This window comes from Protopterus annectens, chromosome 4.part0, assembly GCF_019279795.1.
Source record: "Protopterus annectens isolate FY-2018-M chromosome 4.part0, PAN1.0, whole genome shotgun sequence".
NCBI classification, from domain to species: domain Eukaryota; kingdom Metazoa; phylum Chordata; order Ceratodontiformes; family Protopteridae; genus Protopterus; species Protopterus annectens.
Genome location: NC_056733.1, coordinates 156,935,243 through 156,960,905, shown reverse-complemented (window position 1 = coordinate 156,960,905; position 25,663 = coordinate 156,935,243). Strand labels below are relative to the sequence as shown.

Genomic DNA, 25,663 nt, shown 5'->3' with positions numbered 1-25,663 from the left:
GACAGTTTATGTGGTACATCTAATTTCTTCTAGTAGTCTGAAAAATTATCTGTTTCCAGATGGTAGTCCACTAGTCGAAACTGGCTAGAGCCTGAATAACACATCTGATGTTAATCTTCTTCCCATTCATCACTGATGGGTACGGTTCCAAGCCCTCGGAACAGAGTCGGCCTAATACCAAGCTCGCGTACACCAAAAACTCTCGAGCTAAGCTGCTACCCACACTGCCCTTCTCCCAGTTACCCCAGATCTCATTTGCCATGCAGCCATATAGCAGCGTTTCACCAAGCTGTCCGGCTAGGTGTCATATTTTTGCAAATTTTGCTGTATTTTGAAACTTTTTTCTAATCTAACTAATTTTTCTACCCTATTTCTCTAACTAGCTCTACCCATGGGATATTCCTTATACCACCGTTGTTAACGCCCTCTCCTACTCTTGTGGTATCGTTTGATACCATCGTTGGTATCTTCCTTTTCTACTTCTTTTTCTATACTTTCTGGCAGTAATTTGTTTGTTTTCTTTTTGTGTGTTGGATATGTCTGAGAAAAAAGGGACTTTGGGGTTCAAAAATTGCATTTCTTGCAATGGCAAACTCCCCAACAGTGACTTGCACGATGATTGTGTCTATTGTGTGGGGTTTCTCATCTCTCTGTGAAAACTCCTTGCCAGATTTGCCTGAGTTTTAGTCAGCAAATGCTGAATGAGAGAAAAAACAAACTTATCCTGAAAGGCCTGTTAACTTCACCTTTCTCAGAGGCCCTTTCTGTGTCAGAGGTCTCAACCCCTCCAATGAATGACAAAAAAAGTCCACATTCTGATCCCTCTTCACTGGCTGGTGATAAGGGCAAGTCCCACAAACACAAGGCCCACAAATCTGCTACTGAACACAAGATTGCTTCCTCGGCTATGAATATTCCTTTTCCTTCTTTTCCGAGCTTGGCTTCAGTTGCTTCTTCGGACATTACAATAACGTTGGCGGCACCTACATCTACGGCACCAGTCATAACTACAGTAACGACTATGGCTCCACCCTTATTGTCTTCAATAGTCTCGGCACCAACTTCACCTTTCACCACACCGAAGACTGTTCCAACTATCCCCTTGGAGCTGATAATAACTTCAACTCTGAGTGCCTCCTTAGCACAGAGTCCTTTCTCAGCACCGTTAGTTCCTCTGTTACCAGTTTCCAAATTAGAGTCTTCGGTGCCGACATTTCAAACACCATGGACCCATTACTCCCCCTCATTGGACCTGTTCTTAGGCCAGACTTATAGCCCTTTTCTGGACCGGCCTGACTCCCCTTCAGGAGTGTCTGTAAGGTCCACCAGGAGTCTGTCTGAATTCGATGTGGTGTGCCTGCTGGACCAGCTGTGGACAGCCAGAGGGATAACGAACATTCCTAAAACTCATCCCACTTCGGGGTTTGGGTCTACTGCTCCCAGGACTTCCACTTATACTCCTCCCTTGGATCCATCAGTCCCGAGGCCCATAGCTCCGATGTCCTTGGTGGACCCCTTTCCTCGGCACTGACAGTGACTCTCACTGAGGCTCTGAGGCCTCCCCTTTGGGTTCCGGTTACATCAGAACCGTCCCTTCCTCAGTCTCATGGTTGGGGGGGTAGAACCCTCGGTTCTGAGCACGGTTCCAAGATTATCAGTTCCATCCTTGGATCCAGGGGCAATGCCTGCCCCAATCTTGCTTGAGGCTCCATCCCCAGGAGCGGGTCTGGCAGAGTGGGCATGTGACCCCGGTTCCAAGATTGTCTTACTCGGTTCCAGGCTCCCATTGCACTTCAGGCAGACCTGCTTTCCGGGTGATGGAGAGGGTGCTTGCTTCTGGAAGCGCTCCTCCTACGTCAGATCTTCCCCCGGCTTTATCTGAGCTACAGCTACCACGGACCACCTCCCCAGGACACCGAGAGCACAAGCCTCAGGAAACCCCAGTTCAGGGTAATTTTCCTTCTGAGTCTTCAGACATTCCCACTGAAGAACCTCCTTGGAAGAAGGCATGTAACAAGGAAACACCTTGACTCTCCGGAGGAGCATCTCTCAGGGGATACGGACTGCGATGATGGAGAAAGGGTCCCCACGGTCACCCCCTTGACTATATCTCCTTCGGAGACATCCTGGAAATATTGAAACAGAGGGGTGGCTGGAAGTGCTCCAACCCTTCCTCGGAGGAGTCCGTCTTCCTGCAGGCTTTCTGCTCTCAGCCTTCTACTTGTTGAGTGACCACAACTGCCCGATGAGTTAGTTTAGCTGGTCGTGCAGCGTGCATGGAAGAACCCTGATTCTATTGAGGCCATTCCCCGGAGACCAGACAAGATTCTTTCCCCACCAGAAGAGCATCCCCACTGGTCTAGAGGCTTGCCAGTAGATGCTATGGTGGTGGTGGCAGCCACTAAAAAGGTCCTTGCGGAGGAAAGTCCTACTGTCCACCCACCCAGCAGAGAGTCCCGGGCTGTGGACAGACTAGGGAAGCGAGTTTTTGCTTCAGCGACCTTTGCAGTCAGGTCTCTGAATTACTTGGCACATTTCACAAGGCTCCAAAGGGATTTGATCTCTGAACTTTCTGGAGCCCTCGCGGGTCAAGTTTCTGACTAGGCACGAGACAAGGTTGCCACCCTTGAGTCTATCTCCAACTCGTCCATGATGTTGCTCTCCCACGCAACCAAAGGGGTGGCTAGAGCTGTTGGTGCAGGCGTAGTTATGAGACGTCACGCCTGGATGCGCATCTGTGACATCGCGGACTCCAAGTCCTCCTTTTTGAACGCCCCTATTGAACCATTGTCCTTGTTTGGTTCTAAAGTAAAGGACACACTGGCCAGGTGCGAGCAGGATGGAAAGACCTTGTATGCCGTTGGCCTACATTTTTCCAAGCCTCAACATTCTTTTTCCAGGAACCAGAGGTGTGGGAAAATATGACAGAAAAAAATATCAAGGTCCTTTCTGCAATGCACGTGTTGAGCATTCCCCTAGAGGCAGAGGGGGGTTCCAATGGTGGAAGACACCCCTTTAGGGGCAGGGGGTCCCCAAAATCAAGACTCCAGGGATTCTTTCTCCGGGTGGTCTTATCAACACTCCTGAAGTGCTGCCCAATTGCTTTCCTCTGGAAGCAGTCGGGACTCATATTTCTCTGCACCAAACTGCCTGGCACTCTATTACAAATGATCGGTGGGTGCAGAGAATAATCTCCAGAGGCTATTACATCCCTTTAATATCACACCCAAAGCCAACAAAGAACCTTCCTGATGTTCCACCCAGTCAAAGGGAAGAAGTGGCTTCAGAGAGAAGAAAGCTGTGTCAAAAAAGAGCCATCCAACCGGTCCCCAGAGACCAATGCTTATCCAGTTTTTACTCAAGATTCTTTTTGGTGCCGAAAAAGACCCGGGGACTGGAAACCCATTTTTGATCTCAGCCATCTAAACAAGTCAGTGGTTCAAACCAAATTCCACATGGTCACTATACAGTCCAGTCTCCCTTTTTTACGGTAGGATGTTTGGATGTGCTCGATAGACCTCCGGGATGTGCATTACCACATCAAAATGGAAAAATGCTCCAGGAGTCTCCTTCGCTTCTGGCTAGGAGCCAGTCATTACCAGTTCAGAGCCCTGCCATTCGGTCTTGCGATGGCCCCCAGAGTGTTCACGAAATGCCTAGCAGTGGTGACAGCTCATTTGAGACTTCAGGGATTCAAGGTGTTTCCATATTTAGACGATTGGCTCGTCTCCGCCCCCGCCAAGCATCTCCTGACCATAACTCTTCGCTACACTTTCTCACTGGCAGAGTCTCTAGGCATCACAGTCAATTGGCAAAAATCCAGTCTACAACCTACCCAACAATTGGAATTTATAGAGGCAGTTTTCAATACTCGAACAAGCCTGGTATCTCTTCCAGCTCACAGGCTTCAGAGGTTAAGATTACAAGTGCAAGTGATACTCTGTCAAAGAAAGTGTCGGCAAGAGAAGTTCTCCAAGCTCTGGGGTCTATGGCTGCGGCCCTTCCGATTGTTCCTCTAGCAAGATTACATATGAGACTGTTACAATGGCTCATTTTATCTCAATGGTTGACAAATCTTCACCCCCTAAACTCACAAATCCTATTCAACAATTCCTGCAAGCAAGGACTTCTTTGGTGGATGAGGCCAGATGAAAATCTTTGGTGTTGCCCCTTCCAGATCCCTCAACCGAATGCCACAGTGACCACAGATGCTTCCCTGATAGGGTGGTGGGGGGGGGCATTTTCAGGGAAAGACAGTCCAAGGAACGTGGTCCAGCTTAGAGGCCAACTTGCATATCAATGTTCTGGAGACCCTGGGTGCAGTAGATAAGCCAAAGGGCAGTGCAGAGAATTGGTAGTGCATTGAGCCAGCTTTTAATCTGAGGTATCTTCTGCATGTTTGTCTGATTGGGACATGCAGGTATGCCTCTTTTAGATCTAAAGTCACAAGCCAAGCCTTCTTGCCCAGCATGGGCAGAAGTTGCTGTAGAGTCAACATTTTGAATTTTGGTATATCCAGATATGTGTTTAGAATAGGTAGGTCCAGTATTGGTCTCCAGGTCTTGTCCTTTCTTGGTACCAAGAAAAGTCGTGAATAAAATCCTCGGCACTTGCTCTTGCTCTGGTAATTGTTGAATGGCCCTCATGTCCATGAAGGATGAGACTTATTTTTGTGCCTCTGCCCATTGATGTTTTGGCAGGTCTGGCCAATCGTTTGTCCTTGGCAGGGTATGAAAGTGAAATTTGTAGCCTTGTGACACTATGTCTAGGACCCATTTGTCCTGTGTTATGTGCCAATTTTGTGAAAAAAGTGCTAGTTTTCCTCCTAAAGGTGCTGCCTGAAGATAAGTGCTTGGTGCAGGCAGGGGGAAGTCATTGGGACTGTTTCCTGTATGGCTGTGATTTGTCTTCTCCACTTTTGGAGGTGGAAACACCCCATTGTTTAGACCTGTACGAACCTTGGGGCTGGGATCTGCCTCTTGGGCATCTGTATCTGCCCCTTTGAGGTCTGTCTGACACTGGAAAGGATCAATTCTTTGTAGGCCAGTGTCTGCTAAATCTTGGAGGCTGTACCTGTAAGAAATCTTTAACCGTTTGCATAGATTTAGCTTTGTCCTCTATTTTCTTTAACACCTCTTCTGCTTTAACATCAAACAAGGTATCATGCTGTAATGGAGCATCTAATAATTTTGCTTTGACATGATCAGGCAGGTTTTGTTCCTTTAACCAAGCATGCCTCCTGATGACAGAACCTGTAACAACGGTCCTGCAGGAGGCCTCCAAAGAATCAAAACCACATTCCAAAGTATGCTTTCCAACTTGTTCAGCTGCATGCAATAAATCCTGCATTTCTTTGTTTTCTGCACATTCAGAATTTATCAACATTTTTCTGTGTAAGCAGTGACATAATATATTGCTGATATTTGAGCATATGAAATTGACAGTTTAAAGCCCTTATAGCCAAGGTAGCAGAAGTGTAAATCTTTTTTCCCCATCTGTCCAATGCCCTAGAATCCCTGTCAGAGGGGGTAGGGTTTTTTGCAGTGGAAGCCTTGACCCCTTTGGGACCCTGAGAGATAGTTTCTGGGTCAGCAGCAGGGTTTTTGAAAAGGAATTTATAAGAGTCAGGAACCCTGTAGTACCTGTCCCGCTTAACAGGAGCCGGATGTAAGAAGTCAGGGATCAGACTGGAGTCTGAAAATACATCATCTACAATGTTTAACACAGGTGGAATAGCTAGGGGCCTGTGTTGTGGTAGTAAAACGAAGTCTCTGAGCCTTTTCTTAGATTCTGAAAAATCTTGGCTCTCCCACTGGAAATGCTCCCTCATGGTATGCAAAGTTTCCCCCAAAAGAGTAATCCTCAGGAGGAGAGGCTGAAGGGATAGATTCTTCAGCATCAGAATCTTCATAGGGAGGAAGAGAGTATTCCTGATCAGAAGAGGAATCAGATGAAATGGAAACCTGATCTGAAGATTCATATTCTGTCTCTTGCCTAGGCCTTTTATCAGGAGGTGGATGGGACCCACCTGATCAAAGTAATTAAGTCTTCGGCCATTTTGAGCATCTGCTTTTTGGACATGGAGGCCTGTCCATGAGGCTGTTGTACTTGTTTCTTTGTCTTTAAAGGTGCTTTAGTCTTTGCCTTTGAAGCTGAAGTCGATTTAATGTACAATTGATTAGATCTGAAAACACCCTCAGAAGCCGATGCCTGCTCAGCGGCTCCAGACCCATCTGAGGGAATAGCTTCCGAAGGCCCAATACTTTGAGCTTCCAGTGGCCTAGTCGACTCCACGTGGGAGTTGGTAGCGGCCTGCGGGACTAAAGTAGCGGGCGTCAGGGGCTGCGAAGGCACCTCACTGAGAACCGGCGACTGGCTTAGAAGAAGCCTCGTCGTTGGTTTTGGATCTCAGATGCCTGTCTTTTTCTTTTTCTTTGCGTTTCTTGTGAATTCCGGTAGTCGGATGGCTATCCGACGACATCGTATGATGAAATCTTCTGCCAAAGTAGTGTAATGCAAAATCGTACCGACGCTTAATAGTGCGTTGGATAAATCTAGCACAAAACCGGCAACTAGCAACGTCATGGTCAGGGCCTAGGCATGGAATACAGTAAGAATGAAAGTCCTTATGAGGTATTTGCTTCACACAAGAAATACAATTATTAACTTTTTCTGACATCGGTCTGGAGCAAGAAAAAAGTTTCCTCAATGGGGTACTTAGCTTTTAATGAAGACTTCGGATCTGCAATTCGAACACGAACATTTCAGGAGTCGGCCAACCGGCACTTGCGAACCGCTTATGCTTTGGGCACTGCGCGGCAAGAAAGACTGAAGAAAATGGTGTTGGCTGCATCCTTTATACCCTTGGCGCACTGACGTCAGGGAAGAGGCGACAGCAACCGACGCCGGACCTAGACTTTGGAATTCAGGCCGACTGAGGGTAGCCTGCCAGCAGGATAACCCTGGACTGCAACAGTGAATACACTCGAACATCTACATTTATGGTACGTGTACACAACTGTACTTTCTGGAGTTGAGAGTGGTGCTGTTGGCGTTGCAGGCACTATATCTGCTCCTTCCATCGGGAACGATTGCAGTTCAATCAGACAATATGTCAGTAGTCTGGTACATAAACAAGGGAGGACCAAATCCTACCCCCTGTGTCGAGAGGCCATGGGAATTTGGCACTGGGCGATAGCTTTCAACCACTTTTTTATAGCAATTCATATCCTGGGGAGCTCCAAAGGCTGAGCAGATGCATCCTCCTTCCACATGAGTGGTCTCTCAATCCGAACATGACGGCAGAAATTTTCAGCCATTGGGGCCAGCCTTGCTGCGATCTCTTTGCTTCCCCTTCAAACAAGTGCAGCAGCTTCTTCGCCCTTTTTCCCCCAGAAGGGGAGTCACCAAGAGACGCTTTGACTAATGATTGACCCACGGTCTCCTCTATTTATGTCCTCCAATTCCCTTGATACCCCTATTTTTGAAAAAAGCAATTCGGTTGAGATGCAAGGTGATCCTCATTGCCCCATTCTGGCCTCGGCAAATGTGGTTCCCCTTCCTCCGGCCTCACCTATTACAACCTCCATGAATCCTAGACACTCGTCAGGACCTAATCTCTCACCCCCAAGTGTTGACTCCCCAAATCTGTCCACTCTCAAGCCGATAGCTTGATTTCTCCACTTCCGTTAGTCGCCAGGCAGGAAATCCTGTCCTCACCTGTTTGTGATATTATTCTGGCATCCCATAAGCCATCCACAAGAAAACTCTATAGAGATAAGTGGAAAAGGTTCACTCTCTCGTCTAAAGAACAGACGTTAGACCCCTTCTGAGCTCCTGTATCTGTTATACTTCAATACCTTTCTGAGTTTTTTGAGAATGAAGCATCAGCCTCTACTAATGGAGTCCACTTGGCAGCTATTTCCAATTTTCATAACGGTCTAGAAGTCATTCCACTTACCTCTTTCTCAAAGGAGTTTTCCATAGCAGACTCCCAATCAGACGGCCTTTAGAGACATGGAATCTCTCTCTGGTATTACATTCTCTCTCTCTACCCCTTTTTGAGCCTGCTGCAAAATGTGGCTGTGAAGGCTGCCAGCCTAGTCAAATAGAATTTGGTACATAATTCTGTCATTTGTAAATATTAATGTTCAATTACAGACTTGTTTTCTTAATTGAAATGCTGTGAAATGGTGAACTTAAAACAATGTAACAACATTGCCCTCTGCTGTAAAGAAAGCTAAGTCAAGCATTTCTTGACTGTCCTTAGAAGTTATAATTACTTCATGGCTGTCCTTTGAAGTTAGATTCAGAGTCATTCTGTCTGGGCTAGCACATTCTTTCTGTTGTTTTAACTTAAGGAATAATTACTAGAGTTTACGTGTGGAATGTCTTTTATGGCTGTAGTTTCCTGCAGGTGCAAGATAATAAGAATGTAGTATCTGTCAGCCTGGGAACACCAGAAAAGTGTGAAATGATGTCATGTTTATCAGAACTGCAATTTCATTTTAAACAGAGGGAACCAGAGATTATTAAGCATTTTTGTCTTGGCCATCTAACTCACAGCACTGTATTGCTCTAGATGTAAGTTATCTTAGATTTGTGTTTTCTTTTAGAAATAGCTAGAAACTAGAAAGATTAGACTGTGTTTTTCTGTGATGTCAGAACTGTACTACTGATTTATTTTAAGTATTTCTGTGTGATCTTTGAATTCTTGACTAGCACTGTGTAGTAGAAAGTATTGTCTTGTGGTTTTAATTATTTATTAAATATTTTAAAACCTTTCAACTGTGGCTGTTTTTAGAGATAATTTAAGCTCTACAGTACATTGCATATGTATAGAGTTTACTTTCCAAGTCACTACAAATAAGCTTTGACTGTTTAGTCACACTTACCAATTGAATAATAATATTACACAGTAATAATTGGACACCCTTTTAAGGGCCTTTGAGTAGCTGATAATTATTAGTGGGTGGTGGCAAGGGGTACTACCATATAGTCTGGGTAAAAGGGGCACAGCTGGCAAACCTGTGCCAGCCTTCCCTAGAAATGTCTGTGTGGTTGTATAATCTCTTATCTCAAAGTGTGTGTGTGTGTGTGTGTGTGTGTCAGCTACTTGGGCAGGGACACAGACCACTGGTTGGACAGAGAGGGTGTTGGAGGTTTTATCTTGCCCACTAGGCTGAGATCTGGACCCTATAGCTGTGCCAGTGGGGGAGTCTTATTGGGGACCTGGAGAGCAAGGAAGCGACCAGCCCCAGACTGATTGTGATCTCTGTGTGCTCTTAAGGGAAATTGCACTTTACTGTGTGTATTTGTTATCCTTTCTTCATATATGAGACGCCCTCTCTGGTGTTAGTGGTGAGGATTGAGGCTCCTTGATTGCTGGGCCAGGGCATGGGCATCACAGTGACCTTAAATTTCTGTCATGGAAATCTCTCTTTTTGGTGTCAGTCACATCAGCTAGACGGATATCGGAATTTCAAGCCTTATGCATTGAGTCCATATTTAATCTTTCATAAAGACAGAGTATCTCTTTGTACTAATCCATCTTTTCTCCCCAAAGTGATTTCTGATTTCTCTGTCAACTAGTCCATTAAGCTCCCAGTGTTTTTCCCAAATTATTCCAATAAAGGTGAATACTGTCTACACTCGTTAGATGTATATAGACAATTACGTTTTTACTTGGATAAAGCTAATTCTTTCCGCAAGTTGGATCAACTTTTCATCTCCTTCTCTGGACCAAAAATGCGATGTACCATATCAAAATTCACTTAATCAAAATGGCTCAGAGATTGTATTACTTTTCATACTCACAAGCGAATGAACCTAAACCTGTTAATATCAAAGCTCATTCAATGAGAGCCATAGCAACTTCTGTTGCTTTTCACTCCAGAGCTTCTATGGACGACATTTGCAAAGCAGCCATTTGGGCTAAACCCCATACTTTTATCAAACATTACAAATTAGCGGCCTTTGGCTCAGTGGTTCTCAGGAATGTTCTTCCATAAGGGCCACCCAGGTTTCTCAGGTAGCTTGGGATTCTGTCCCATCAGTGATGAATGGGAAAAAGATCAACAACATCAGATAAAGAAGTTATGTCTTACCATAATGTTCCATCTGGGTTGTTGATCTTCTTCCATTCATCACATCCCACCCTCCATCCCCCACCAAAGGCTCCTGGTGGATCTTATGGGTCATTATGGTGTTTCAGGGTTTCTGCCCAGAAATGGCCTCTACTTTTACTTCTATATGTTGCATGTAAACTCGATCTGAGGTAACTGGGAAAAGGGTATTGTGGGTAGCAGCTTAGCTCAAGAGTTTTTGGTGTACGCGCGCTTGGTATTAGGCCGAAGGGCTCGGAACTGAACCCATCAGTGATGAATAGAAAATCATCAATAACACAGATGGAACATTATGGTAAAACATAACTTCTTTTTTTTTTTTTGCCCCTGCCTACTACTACAAGACCTCTACCCAGTGGCTTCCCTACTGAACCTTGTCAGCCCATTTATTCTATGGAGGCAGGAGTTGGACATCCTCAGGCTAGAAGACAGCCCTCCAGCCCATTCATTCCTGTCCAAGAATTCCTGTCATCATATCTGTACCTCAGCAGCAAATCTGGAGGTAGGGAAAAGGACAGCTGCAGGTGCTGCAGAATGGCCAACCCTTCCCTCCCTTATGCTGCTCATAGACCCACCTTAGCTGCCTTGTCAGGGAGAGGATGCCTTCTTGCTCCCATACATCACACTTTTTTTTACCTTGCTCAGTGGGTGATGCACCCAGCCACCACCAAGTATTGCCAGTACTGTAGCCTTGCAGTCTCATTTCCCCAGGATGAGTGAGCTGGTGTTGGACATTTAAGCTTGGCCTTCCCCACCCAGTCCCTCAGATGGTCATGCAGGTAATCTAACACTGCTTGCCTGAGCCTTAGTCAGGGTATCATGTGTCTACACCACAGGGGCAAGTTAACCAGTTAGTTGTTTATGTTAAGGCACCTTTCAACTTTTGTGCTTCTACATCTGATAGTCAAGACAGAGGAAAGAAACTTGATTGGGATGATAAAATAGAAACCTTCGTAGACTCTAGCTGCAGAATAAGCTAGATATGTATCTGAAAAGGTGAAGAGGATACAGAGTGGTCTTATAAAGGCAGCATTTGGAGTCATGAGCAAACAGTAAGTACATGGAAAGTGGATCTTAACATGAATATGTGGCTTGGCAGAGATAGTACAGTGGAAGTGGTTAAAAATACCTTGAGCTGAAAATAAAAATCAGAGTAAATGCTTTTAAGCCTTTGGCTATTGTCTGTTCTGCTGCTTAGTTTTAAAAGCTGAGCCTACTGCATAAATTTGGTACTATGACATCAGTACTTTGATACTGATGTGTCACAGTGCCAAGGGATAAACATACGTATATTGAGGAATTTGACACTTGCTTGTTTTTCAGAGATGCAGTTCCAGTTTGTAACCCCACAGAATTTATGGAAGAGGCTTTACAGCTACCAGATTTCAACGCTAAGGTAGAAGAATGCAAGCAAAACCTGGCCATGGGCACTACAAATTTATACAGTAAGTATTCCATAAGTACTGGTTGTTTTAAAAAAAAAAAGTGGGGCATATGTTAAATTCTCGAAGATGATGAGCAGTATAAATCTCTGTGGTAGAACGTGTAATGATGTCCTATCATGTGCTGAAAATGTAAATGTATTGCAGTTAATTGAAAATCCAGCATCATTTAGGAAAATGCATGTCTTTAATCATGTTTTAGTTCTCTTACTATAAAAGGGCAGAGTTTGGAAAGTGAAAGGCAAGGTAAACAGCTTAGGTGGGTGATGCAAAACTGACAACTAAGAAATAGTAATAAAACAGATCACTTCAATCTGGGTAACTGAGGACCAAATCTGTTTGTGTGTCCAGTCTGTATAGGTTCTCATAGCCAGGTAAGTTAATTAAAAGGAGTGAATACAGCTGGAGTTTCAAGATGGTCAGTGACTGAGTAGCATGAGCTGTCCCAAATGGAAAACAATAATTGCTAAAAACAATTGACAAGTGAGAGAAGTCAGTTGGTTTAAAGTTAGTTTCTGGCTGAATATTATTATGTCTGGATGTCCTCTTAGGACATATCCAGGAAGAATAAAGGTAACTTGAAGAACAAAAGAGAGGGGAGGGTTATGCTGGACAAGGACTCTGCAGAGATTCTTCAAGAAATGATCCAGTGTAAGGTATTGATGCAAATTTTAGCTTGAAACAACTTTGAAGAGAAAATTTCTCAGATACACACAGAGGTCTTTGAAATAAGTGAGACCCTAGACATATTTATAAAATAAGTAGAGAGAGACTGGAAGAACAGAGGAATCACTGAATAATTATTCTGATGTATTGGTCTAGTTGGTAAGATCAAAAATGAAAATTAGAGAGACTGGCAGAAAGTGAAACCTCTTGAGAAACTCTTCCATAAAAGTGGTTGATTTGGAGGATAGAGTGAGGAGGGGGAAGTGGAGTTGTACAGCTGATCTTGACAAACTGGGAGGAGCAGATTATATAAGCTTTATTTAGACCACTATCCCCAATTAAACTGGTGTCCCAAAGCAGGACAGTGCTGATAAGAAGGGGACACTGGGTTTATGTCTGAATAAGTCTTTTAAGGAAGCAGACAAAACCAGTACTATTGAAGATAGAAGTACACCAACAAATGGAGATGTTGTTAACAATTTGGCAGACATGAAAGGTTTTAAAAGTTAGAGAGAGAGAATTTGTAAAAAATGCCTATTATACTTGGCTGATATGGAACAAATTTATTCCAGTCATAAGGAATTTTTGGCAGGGTGAGGTATAAACTGTTGTTTCCTGTGGTATTTGGAGTATTTTTCTTTCCTGAAGGCATGGTAGCCATTTACTGAAGCTAACCAGGCAATGGAAGGATATGAGCAGTTTAACCAGCAACATCTGAATAATCAGGGAAATTGGGTTCCAGCTACAAAACTACCTGCAAGCAGTGTGATAACTCAAGAAATAGAATGCCAGCAAAATCCTTCACTTTGTTCCAAAAAATGATTCAGAAAAATGAGAGAGAGAGAGCGCATAAAAACTAACCAGGACAACTGGCATGAAATTGGGATGAAACCAGGTGCTTGTGGAGATCAGAAGTGGTCTGTCCCAAGAGGACTGAAGCATTACATGATCTGAGGGATGTGCACACCTCCAGACTGGTTGCCCAATGTAACACATCAGAGATACTTCAGGTGCAGCTAACACTGGGTAAGACAGCAATTGAGGTTGGAGCCTGTTATAGGTCCCCAACCATGTCCCAAGACTCACACTTCACGTTCCTAAGCACCCTGGGGAATATTAGGGTCCAAATTAACACTCTCATACTGGGCAACTGCAACTACCCCACCATTAACTAGGAAATCTACTCATGTACTAATACACTTGCCCAATGTTTCCTGGAATTCATTAATTCCAATGCCCTGCACCAGCTCGTTCTTACCCCCACTAGAGGTAGCAACATCCTTGACTTGGTCATTACTATCATGGGTGATCGTTGCTCTACAGCAATAGTCAACTCTTCCCTGGTTAGATCCGACCACAAACTAATCACCTTGGAAAACCACATCCCTCCCACCCCCACCCCCCAGAAAGGTAACCCCCATGAAAAACTTCTCCAAAGCTAACTTTGGGCTCCTAAAAACAGAGGTGGCTAACTTCACGTCACCCATGCAAATGAAGAATATTTGCATGACCTCTGAATCATACACCAATGCATTGTACGAACATGTACACAAATCCATGGATCTTGCCATACCCAATAGAACCAAGACGCTCTCTACCAAAAAAAAAAGAAGCCAATCTGGTGGTCCCCTGCCATAAACAAACTACAATAGAAGGAAGAAACTGATGTGGAATAGGATGAAGTCCCAAGACTGGAAAAACTCCCTTATCAGCCTCAACATAAAGTTGAGATCCATCATCAATTTTTTTAAAGTTAGCTATGAAAACAGAATTGCAGCAGATAGTAAAGACAATCACAAGGCCTTCTATAGTTATGTAAAGAATCTCCATGGAAATTCCCAGATTTGCTCTGAGCTACTGCACAATGGTACCTCCTATACTGAGCTAATAGATATTGCCAATATACTGTCCGACAATTTCATTGCCAACTGTACCCCTCCCCCCCCAAAGGACCAATCACAGTACCAGTAGATTGCCAGGCACCCAGTATTACTGATGCATAGGTTAAAACAGCACTGTCCAAGGCCAAGAATACAGCTTCTGTGTGACCTGACAATATCCCTGGCTGTGTTCTACATGAACTACAGAGTGAACTGGCACCTCACCTGTGTGCCCTGTCCAATTCAAGTCTCACCTCAGGCCTTGTCCCTACCGAATGGCACACTGCTAGTGTCATCCCTCTCCACAAAGGAGGAGTGACTACAGACCCTGGGAACTGTCACCCCATTAGCCTGATGAGTCTGATATCCAAAGCTATGGAACGCATCATCATGGACCTAATAAACAAGGATATAGGGAATCTCCAAACTCTGGATCCCACACATTTGTGAAAGATAGATCATGCCTGCTCAACTTGGTCGACTTTTTTGAATCAGTCACCAGAGCTGTGGATGAAGACTAGGTGGTTCATACAGCCTACCTTGATCTGGCCAAGGCCTTTGATACCATTCCCCACTCAGGAATCATAGAAAAACTCACTCAGATAAGCATCAACCCCTATAACACTAGATGGGTTGCAAACTGGCTCACAGATAGAACCCACAGTGTGAAAGTAGCTGACTCCAAGTCAGACTGCCGACCAGTCACAAGCCGAGTCCCACAGGGTTTGGTCCTGGGCCCTCTCCTGTTTGGTATCTACTTCTCTGAAGTCCAGGCGAGCACAAAGGGACATGAAGGGAGTCTGGTTTGCAGACGATTGCAAGTTGGGAGCTATTATTAACTCCCCAAGTGATGTTGACATCCTACGGAAAGGCCTCCCTGTGACCAATGACTGGTGTCAGAACCATGGCCTTAAGCTCGATGCCAAAAAATGTGTGATCATCCCCTTTGGGAAAAACACAGTTCCCATAAATTGCCACATTGATGGTAGTTCACTGAACATAGAAGGCGCTTTATAAGAGATCTGGGAACACAGGTTGACAGCACATTGCCATTGTCATCAGAAAGTCCTATGTGGCACATCTCATTACTAAGGGTTTTGCATCCAAGAAGAAAGAGGTCATTGTCTCCCTCTACTCTTCCCTCATTAGGCCAGTCATCGAGTACAATGCCCCATTTGCCATGTACCTCACTAGACACCTGCAACAACGGGAGAGGCCACAAACGTAGCTCACAAAGAGGATCCTAGGCCTTATACACTTGTCCTATATGGACGGACAAAAAAACTCCAACTATTCCCGGTCTCATATCGTCTACTTAGAGGCGATCTCTGCTTGACTTACAAAGCCATGTCTGACCCAGCTCTCTTAGAAATGCTGCATCTAAAGAAATCCCAATCCCTGCGCACCACATGCTCCAGAGACCTCAACCTCATTACCACAATCAACAGAAAGTGCTGGAGGGACAGGTTCATAACCCAGAGACTGCCCATGCTATGGAATAGACTTCCCATACATGTCAAACAGAGCACCTCACTGGCCCTCTTCAAGAGAAATCTTGATGAGTGGTTGAGAAAAAGTGGCTCTACTCAAAAAAGGCACAGGGAACTAAGGTCAGGTGGCACGATGCCAGGATAAACCTATGGGCTAGGCTTGTAAAGGCTCCAGGGCCAATAGCCTAGTGCAGACCTATGAAATTTAAGTGGAGGAACTGCAGTGGCGTCAACCCCACTTTGAGGACAGTGATATTTCATGGGCAGTTTTGAATACAGTAGCATGCAGAACTGCAGTTTGACTTGAGGATAGGAATATACCCTTGCGACTCCAGAGTAGATTTTTTTCCAGTCTGCCACATCATCCTATGCCATTCTGAGTTAATAATAGATATTTACATATTGTTGTTTTTTTTTTCAGGGAATTGCAGGCAAACTCGATCTGAGGTAATGTTGGAGATTGGGGGGGGGGGGGTATGAGTAAGAGGAGGAACATGAGCTACAGATCCTAAGTCTGGAAAAATTGTTCGAAGTTGGATGCAAGTTTCAGTCCGAAATCCATCCGTTGAGGAAGGATAGAAGCAGACAGCACAGATCTGTTATGGTAAGTACATAACTTTTTTTTTCTCAGCGTTGGGTCACCCTAAGGCATCAAAATGCTACAACCTTGTTTGAAAGGTGCATCTTTGGCCAGAAAAAGCCCCCAGTGACAACCACTTGAAGATTATTTGTCATAGGGAAGCTACTCATATCAACTGTACTATATGTTTAAAGTCTTTACAGCTTCCTTTGCTTCAGGTTCTTTTTTACATGCATCCAGTGATGAGGTTATGGGTCGAGTTTCACTTCATAAATACTTTTCACATATTTTGTAGAAGACATGTTTGTTAGCAGCTCACATTCTTGGCTGCTTTATAGTACTGGTGCTAGTAAAATTAAAAAATCGGATACTTCTGAACCTATGATGTTCATCGTGTTTCACTGTTGCAGTCATTACACTTGGGTTATCCTGCTGGAAGGCTACCCGCAGTCGGCCTGAATTCCAAAGTCCTGGTCCGGCGTCGGTTGCTGTTGCCTCTTCCCTGACATCAGGGCGCCAGGGGTATAAAAGATGCAGCCGACACCATTTTCTTCAGTCTTTCTTGCCGCACGGTGCCTGAAGCAAAAGCAGTTCGCAAGTGCCAGTCGGCCAACTCCTGAGATTGAATTTCAGATCCGAAGTCTTCTATAAAGCTAAGTACCCCGTTGGGGAAACTTTTTTCTTGCTCCAGACCGATGTCAGAAAAAGTTAACAATTGTATTTCCTGTGGGAAGCAAATACCTCTTAAGGATTTTCATTCTTACTGTATTCCTTGCCTAGGCCCTGACCACGACCTAGCTAGTTGTCGGTTTTGTGCTAGATTTAACCAACGCACTGTTAAGCGTCGGTACGATTTTGCTTTTCGTTACTTTGGCCGAAGGTTTAACTATATAATGCCGTCAGAACAACCGACGACCGGAATTCATAAAAAGCGCAAGGAAAAAGAAAAGGACAGGTATCCGAGGTCCAAAACTGACGACGAAGCCTCTTCTAGGCCAGTCGCCGGTTCGCTGGTTCGCCGGTTCTCAGTGAGGCGCTTTTGCAGCCCCTGACACCCACTACCTCAGAGCCACAGGCCGCCTCCGACTCAACACGTGGAGACAGCTAGGCCTCTGGATACTCAAGGTATTGGGCCTTCAGAAACTAATCCCTCAGATGGGTCCGGAGCCGCTGAGCAGGTATCGGCTTCTGAGGGTGTTTTCAGACCTACACAGCTTTATATCAAGCCATCTTCAGCATCCAAGACAAAGACTAAAACAGTTTTAAAGACAAGGAAACAAGTACAGCATTCTCCAGGACAGACTTCCATGATTAAGAAACAGATGCTCAAAATGGCCGAAGACCTAATTACTTTGATAAGGGGTTCCCATCCCCCTCCTGATAAGAGGCCTAGGCAAGATACTGAATATGATTCCTCTGATCAGGTTTCCATTTCCTCTGACTTCTCTTCAGAACAGGGATACTCTATTCCTCCCTATGAGGATTCTTATGCTGAAGAGTCTATTCCTTTAGCTTCTCCTCCTGAGGACTACTCATTTGGGGAAACCCTGCATACCATGAGGGAGCATTTCCACTGGGAGAGCCAAGATTATTCAGATTCTAAGAAAAGGCTCAGAGACTTTCTTCTACTACCTCAGCACAGACCTCTTGCTATTCCACCTGTTCTAGACATTGTAGATGATGTATTTTCAGAGTCCGGCCTGTCTCCGGACTCTCTACCTCCTGCTCCTGTTAAGCCAGACAGATACTACAGGGTTCCAGATTCTCATAAATTTCTATATAAAAACCCTGCTGCTGACCCATAAATTATTTCTCAGGGTCCCAAAGGGGTCAAGGCTGCTACTGCAAAAAACCCTGTCCCCTCAGATAGAGATTCTAAGGCACTGGACAGATGGGGGGAAAAAGTTTACACTTCTGCTACCTTGGCTGTAAGGGCTTTAAATTGTCAGTTTCATATGCTTAAATATCAGCAATACTTAATGTCTCTGTTAAAACAGAAAATGTTGACAAATTCTGAATGTTCTGAAAACAAGGAATTGCAGGATTTATTGCATGTAGCTGAACAAGTGGGAAAACATACTTTGCAATGTGGTTATGATTTGCTGGAGGCCTCTTGCAGGGCCGCTGTAAGAGGTTCTGTTATTAGAAGGCATGCTTGGTTAAAGGAACAGACTCTGCCTGATCATGTTAAAGCAAAATTATTGGATGCTCCATTACAGCATGATATTTTGTTTGGTGTTAAGGCAGAAGAGGTGTTGAAGAAAATGAAGGATAAAGATAAATCTATGCAGACAGTGAAGGATTTCTTACAGGTACAGCCACCCAGATTTAGCAGGAACTGGCCTTCTAAGAATTGGTCCTTTCCAGTGTCAGACAGACCACAGAGAGGCAGATACAGTCGCCCTAGAGGCAGACAACAGCCCCAAGGCTCATACATGCCCAAACAATGGAGTGCTTCTACCTCCAAAAGCGGAGAAGACAAATCACAGCCATATAGGAAACGGTCCCAATGACTTTCCTCTGCCAGATCCAAGCACTTTTCTTTTGGCAGCCCCCTTAGGGGGGAAACTAGCACTTTTTCCCTCAAATTGGCAAATGGTTACCCAAGACAAATGGGTCTTGAACATAGTGTCCCAAGGCTACAGGTTCCATTTTCACACCCTACCAAGGTCAAAAGGTATGCCAGACCTGCCACACAATCAATGGGCATAGGCACAAAAGCAAATTACAGCCCTCATGGACATGAGGGCCATTCAGCAAGTACCACAACAAGAGCAGGGGCAAGGATTTTACTCCAGACTTTTCTTAGTGCCCAGAAAGGACAAAACCTGGAGACCAATACTGGACCTGTCTATACTAAATACGTTTCTGGAGGTTCCAAAATTCAAGATGTTGACTCTACAGCAGCTACTGACCATGCTGGGCAAGAAGGCTTGGCTCGTAACTTTGGACCTAAAAGAGGCATACCTGCATGTCCCAATCAGACAGTCTTGCAGAAGATACCTCAGATTCATAGCTGGCTCAATGCACTACCAATTCTCTGCACTGCCCTTTGGCTTATCTACTGCGCCCAGGGTCTTCACAAAATGCCTGGCACCAATAATTGCATTTTGCAGACAAAGAGGAATTCAAATATATCCTTACTTGGACGACTGCCTTATTCAAGCAGAGAACAAAGACATTCTTCTAAAGCATCTGGCGTTTGTAAAAAGATAACTAATTTGCCTAGGGTACACAGTAAACGAAAAGCAATCAAAACTAGTGCCCTCTCAAGAGATAATATTCCTGGGTGCAAGCTTAAATACAACTGCCCAGATGGGTTATCTCACGCCAGACAAACAAAAACAACTGACTTCTTACTTAAAAAAATTGGCAACAAAGACCCAGTTATCTGAAAGAAAATCCTGCAGGCCTTGGGTTTCATGGCATCCTGCATTCTACTAATTCCATATGCCAGACTGCATATGAGGAAACAACAATGGTATCTAAAATGTGTTTGGACTCAGCACTGCCACAGCCTGGAGACAGTAATTACGCTCATTCCCTGCCTGCAACAGGAGTTTCGATGGTGGGCAGAGGCCTGTCACCACAACAAGGGTCTGCCATTCAGTTTACCCCCAGCCAGACAGACACTGACAACAAATGCATCAGATTATGCCTGGGGGGCCCATATGGCAGGAAAATGTATTCAGGGCACATGGCCTTGCAAGCCAGATGCATCTTCACATCAATCAAAAAGACATGCTAGCTGTTCAGAATGCCCTGACCGCTTCTACTTCATCCAGGACAGCTACTGATAAAGACAGACAGTACTACGGTCATGTGGTACATAAACAAGCAGGGAGGTACACATTCCTACCCCCTCTGCAGACAAGTAATGACGTTATGGGACACAGTATTGACTTATCAAGTTCACCTGCAAGCACAATTCCTGCCAGGAAAAACAAATACTCTGGCAGACGAACTAAGCAGAAACCTCATGGATCCCCACGATTGGAAACTTGATCCACAAGTCTTCAGCATGATAACAAGGAAATGGGGATGCCCAGACATGGATCTATTTGCCTCCCCTCACAACTGCCAATTACAGAGATTTTGCACAAGGATTTATCACAAACAAGCATGGAGAGTGGACGCCCTATCCTTCAGCTGGAAAAATCTAACAGTATATGCCTTTCCTCCACTGCCTCTCCTTCCCAGGGTACTCCTAAAGTTCAGACAAGAGAAGCCAAAAATGATACTGATTGCACCAGACTGGCCATGCCTAAAGAGCTTGTCTCAAGGTCCAGCATGGATATTGCCTCAGACTTCTCACTTGCTGACCCAACAAACAATCGGATCCTGCACAGCCAACTCAGGACCTTAAATTTGGCAGCATGGCGGATAATGTAGCCATTCAGAACACTCCTCTTTCAAAAGCTGTTATGGATGTTATCTTGGAGGCCAGGAGGCCCAGTACCAGAAAATCTTATGCAGAAAAATGGAAGAGATTCTGTGCTTGGAACCAGGAACAAGGCATTGACACGTATGCACCAAATATCCCTCAGATATTACAATACCTAACTGAGATGCTGGACAAAGGCCTTTCTTTTTCATCAATTAAGATTCATGCCTCTGCCATTTCAGCCCATTACAATATGGAACCACCTATCTTTTCTCATCCTTTAATAAGGCAATATCTCACAGGGGCCAAAAACATCAGGCCTCCAAGGAGAGCACCAATTCCGGCATGGGACTTCAATTATGTCTTGGAAAAACTCACACTGCCTCCTTTTGACCCAGCCTCAACAGCGGATATAAAATTCTTATCCTGGAAAACAGCTCTGCTCCTAGCAATAACATCTGCAAGGCGAGTCTCGGAGTTACAAGCACTCATGGCTGTGGAACCTTTTATCATTTTTCATCCAGACAGAGTTTCTCTGAGGACAAACCCAACATTTATGCCTAAGGTGGTGTCCAGTGTGGCCCTCAACCAAACCATTCACTTGCCTACCTTTATCCAAACCCACAGAACAAGGGTGAGAAAATTCTGCATTCTTTGGACATACAGGCAGATGTTCATCGTGTTACCCTGCTGCAGTCATCACACTAGGGTTATCATGCCATCAGGCGGTCCCACAGTCGGCCTGAGTTCAAAAGTCTTGGTCTGGCGTCGGTTGCTGTCGCTTCTTCCCTGACGTCAGTGCACCAGGGGTATATAAGAGGCATCCGACGCCATTTTCTTCAGTCTTTCTTGCCGCGCGGTGCCCGAAGCAGAAGCAGTTTGCAAGTGCCGGTCGGCCGACACCTGAGATTTTCAAATCGAATTTCAGTCCGAAGTCTTCAATAAAGCTAAGTACCCCGTTTGGGAACCTTTTCTTGCCTCAGTCCGATGTCAGAAAAAGTTAACAATTGCATTTCTTGAGGAAGAAAATACCTCATAAGGACTTCCATTCTTATTGTATTCCTTGCCTAGGCCCAGACCACGATGTCACACATTGTCGGTTTTGTGCTAGGTTTAATAAACGAACTATCAAACGCCGTTTTGACTTTGCACGACGTTACTTTGGTAGGAAATTTAATTATATCATGCCGTCGGAGCAGCCGACGACAGGCATACATAAAAAAATGCAAGGATAAGGACAGGCAGCCTAGGAACAAGCCAGACTCCAAGGCCTCTGCTGGGCCTGTCGCCGGTTCTCCGGTTTTCAGTGAGGCACCTACGCAGCCCCTGATGACCGCAGAATTGGAACCCCAGACAGCTTCGGATTCTCAAGCGGGAGTGTACTAGGCCGTTGCAGCCATCTTCATTAGGCCCTACTGACACCGGAGCAGAAGGAGATCCCGGTGCAGTAGAAACACCTTCAGTTGCAGAAGGTGTCTTCAGACCGACTACACTCACCATTAAATCTTATGCTAAGCTTAAAACTCCATTAAAACCAAAAAAGACTATACATCCGTCTCTAGTTCAAGGCCCCATGCCTAAGAAACAGATGCTTAAGATGGCTGAAGATTTGATTACCCTAATCAGGGATTCCCATCCCCCTCCAGATAAAAGACCAAGACAAGAGGAGGATTATGCTTCCTCTGACCAGGTTTCTATTTCCTCAGGTTCTTCTGAGGAACAGGATTATGCTTTTCCCCCTTATGAAGACTCTGATGCCGAAGACTCTATTCCCTCAGCATCTCCCCCTGAAGACTACTCCTTTGGGGAAACTTTACATACCATGAGGGAACATTTCCACTGGGAAGGCCAGGACTACTCTGATTCTAAGAAAAGGCTCCAAGAGTTCCTTTTACTACCCCAGCACAGACCACTTGCTATCCCTCCAGTTTTAGACATTGTGGATGATGTTTACTTGGAGTCTAGTCTAAATCCAGACTCTCTACCTCCTGCTCCAGCCAAACCAGACAGATACTACAGAGTACCTGACTTTCACAAATTCCTTTATAAAAGCCCTGTGGCTGACCCAGAAACAATTTCCCAGGGTCCCAAAGGGGCTAAAGCTTCTATGGCTAAAAATTCTGTGCCCTCTGAAAGGGATTCCAGAGCCCTAGATAGATGGGGAAAGAAGATATACACCTCAGCTACTCTGGCTATGAGAGCATTAAATTGTCAGTTTCACGTGCTGAAATATCAGCAATTCCTAATGTCTCAATTAAAACAAAAAACGAGCACACATTCTGAACAGTCTGAATTCAAGGAAATGCAGGATCTGTTGCATGCAGCTGAACATGTGGGCAAACATACTTTACAATGTGGAGTTGATTCATTGGAAGCTTCCTGTAGAGTAGCTGTTACTAGGTCTGTCATACGTAGACATGCTTGGTTAAAAGAACAAACCCTACCTGATCATGTTAAAGCAAAATTATTGGATGCACCTTTACAGCAGGATGTATTATTTGGTGTCAAAGCAGAAGAGGTTTTAAAGAAAATGGAGGATAAGGCAAAGTCTATGCAGACGGTCAAGGATTCTTTACAGGTACAACCCCCTCGTTTCAGCAGAAATTGGCCAACAAAAAACTGGTCCTTTCCAGCTTCTGACAGATCGCAGAGGGGCAAATACAGACGCCCAAGGGGCAGAGGTCAGTCACAAGGCCCTTACAAACCTCGCCAATGGGGTACTGCTACCCAGAAAGGAGGAGAAGACAGGCCCCAAGCTAGCAGAAGACAAACACAATGACTCAACCCTCAAACTACCAAGCAAATCTCTCTTGGCAGCTCCCTTGGGAGGAAAATTAGCACTTTTTGCAGACAACTGGCACATCATCACAAAAGACAAATGGGTCCTAAACATTGTCTCACAAGGATACATATTCCACTTTCGTACATTCCCAAGGATAAAAGGAATGCCAAACCTGCCACCAAATCAATGGGCAGAGGCACAAAAACAAATTACAGCTCTCATGGACATGAGAGCCATTCAACAGGTACCTACACAGGAGCAAGGACAAGGAATTTTACTCAAGACTCTCTCTAGTCCCAAGAAAGGGCAAAGCATGGAGACCCATTCTGGATCTTTCAATTCTGAACACTTATCTGCAAGTACCAAAATTCAAGATGCTAACACTACAGCAGCTTCTTCCCATGCTGGGCAAGAATGCTTGGCTAGTAACGTTGGACCTCAAGGAGGCATACTTGCATGTCCCTATCAGACAAAATTGCAGAAGATACCTCCGCTTCATTGCAGGTTCAACCCATTATCAATTCTCTGCACTGCCCTTTGGCTTCTCTACTGCGCCCAGGGTCTTCACAAAATGCCTAGCACCAGTAATTGCATACTGTAGACAAAGAGGAATTCAAATATACCCATACCTGGACGACTGCCTTAATCAAGCAGAAAGCAAGGACATTCTTTTAAAGCATCTGGCATTTGTCAAACACCTTCTAAGTTGCCTAGGGTACACAGTAAACGAAAAGAAATCAAAACTAGTGCCCTCACAAAACATAATATTCCTGGGTGCCAGCTTGAATACAACGGCCCAGAAGGCTTATCTCACGCCAGACAAGCAACAACAGCTGACTCAATACTTCAAAATAATGGCAACAAAGACCCAACTCCCTGCATGAAAAATTCTGCAGGCCTTGGGATTCATGGCATCTTGCATACTACTAATACCATTTGCAAAACTGCATATGAGGAAATTACAATGGTACCTGAAAAGCGTATGGACTCAGCACAGCCACAGCTTGGAAACAATGATACCACTCATTCCCTGCCTTCAACAGGAGTTTCTATGGTGGGCACAGGCATGTTACCTCAACAAGGGTCAGCCTTTCACCTTACCCACAGCCAGGCAAACTATGACAACAGATGCATCGGACTATGCCTGGGGAGCACACATGGCAGGACAGTGCATTCACGGCAAATGGACTACAGATCAAAGGCATCTGCATATCAATCAAAAAGAAATGCTAGCAGTACAGAATGCCCTAACAGCTTTCAAGGACCTCTTACACCCAGGACAACTAATAATAAAGGCGGACAGTACCACAGTAATGTGGTACATAAGCAAGGGGGCACACATTCCTACCCTCTATGCAGTCAAGCAATGACCTTGTGGAACACAGCACTGTCTTACCAAGTTCAACTACAAGCACAATTCCTGCCAGGAAAGAAAAACACATTGGCAGACGACCTAAGCAGAAACATCATTGATCCCCACGAGTGGAAACTAGATCCACAAGTATTTGCAATGATAACTCAAAAATGGGGACGCCCAGACATAGATCTGTTTGCCAACCCCCAAAACTACCAACTTCAAAAATTTTGCACAAGGACATTCCACCCACAAGCTTGGAAAGTGGACGCCCTCTCATTCAGTTGGAAAACATTAACAGTGTATGCCTTTCCTCCACTGCCTCTTCTAGCAAAGGTACTGCTGAAAGTCAGATTAGAGAGGCCACAAATGATACTGATTGCACCAGACTGGCCACGCCAGCACTGGTATCCAATTCTAAGGAACATGGCCCACGGCCCACCATGGATTTTACCACAGATTCCTCACCTGCTCACCCAGCGAGACAATCAGATTCTACACAGCCAGCTCAAGACTTTAAACCTGGCTGCATGGCAAATTACCTAAACAACCAGCCAACACCTCTATCCAAACCTGTTATGGATGTCATTCTGGAGGCCAGGAGGCCCAGCACCAGGAAAACCTATTCAGACAAATGGAAAAGATTTTGCGCCTGGAACCAGGCTAAAGGCCAAAATCCCCTTGATCCCAACATTCCTCAGATTCTACAATATTTAACTGAGATGTTGCACAAAGGACTTTTCTTTTCATCTATTAAGATCCACGCCTCAGCAATTTCAGCTCATTACAACACGGATCCTCCTTTATTTTCACATCCACACCTAAGACAGTACCTCAGAGGGGCTAAGAACATAAGACCGCCCAGGGGAGCACCAACACCTACTTGGGACCTCAACTTTGTTCTGGAAAAGCTTACACTGCCGCCCTTTGAACCAGCTTGCTCAGCTGATTTAAAGTTTCT

The 25,663-nt window shown here is 44.8% G+C and overlaps 1 protein-coding gene across 2 annotated transcripts in view; it reads left to right on the top strand.

The window, feature by feature from the left end:
• ELAC2 (elaC ribonuclease Z 2) overlaps positions 1-25,663 on the top strand; it is a 2,146,582-nt gene that overhangs the window by 954,881 nt on the left and 1,166,038 nt on the right. For both annotated transcript variants that reach the window (XM_044068145.1, XM_044068146.1), the window contains exon 15: positions 11,448-11,569. In XM_044068145.1, the coding sequence (XP_043924080.1) occupies positions 11,448-11,569 (122 nt within the window). The remainder of the gene's footprint in view (positions 1-11,447; positions 11,570-25,663) is intronic.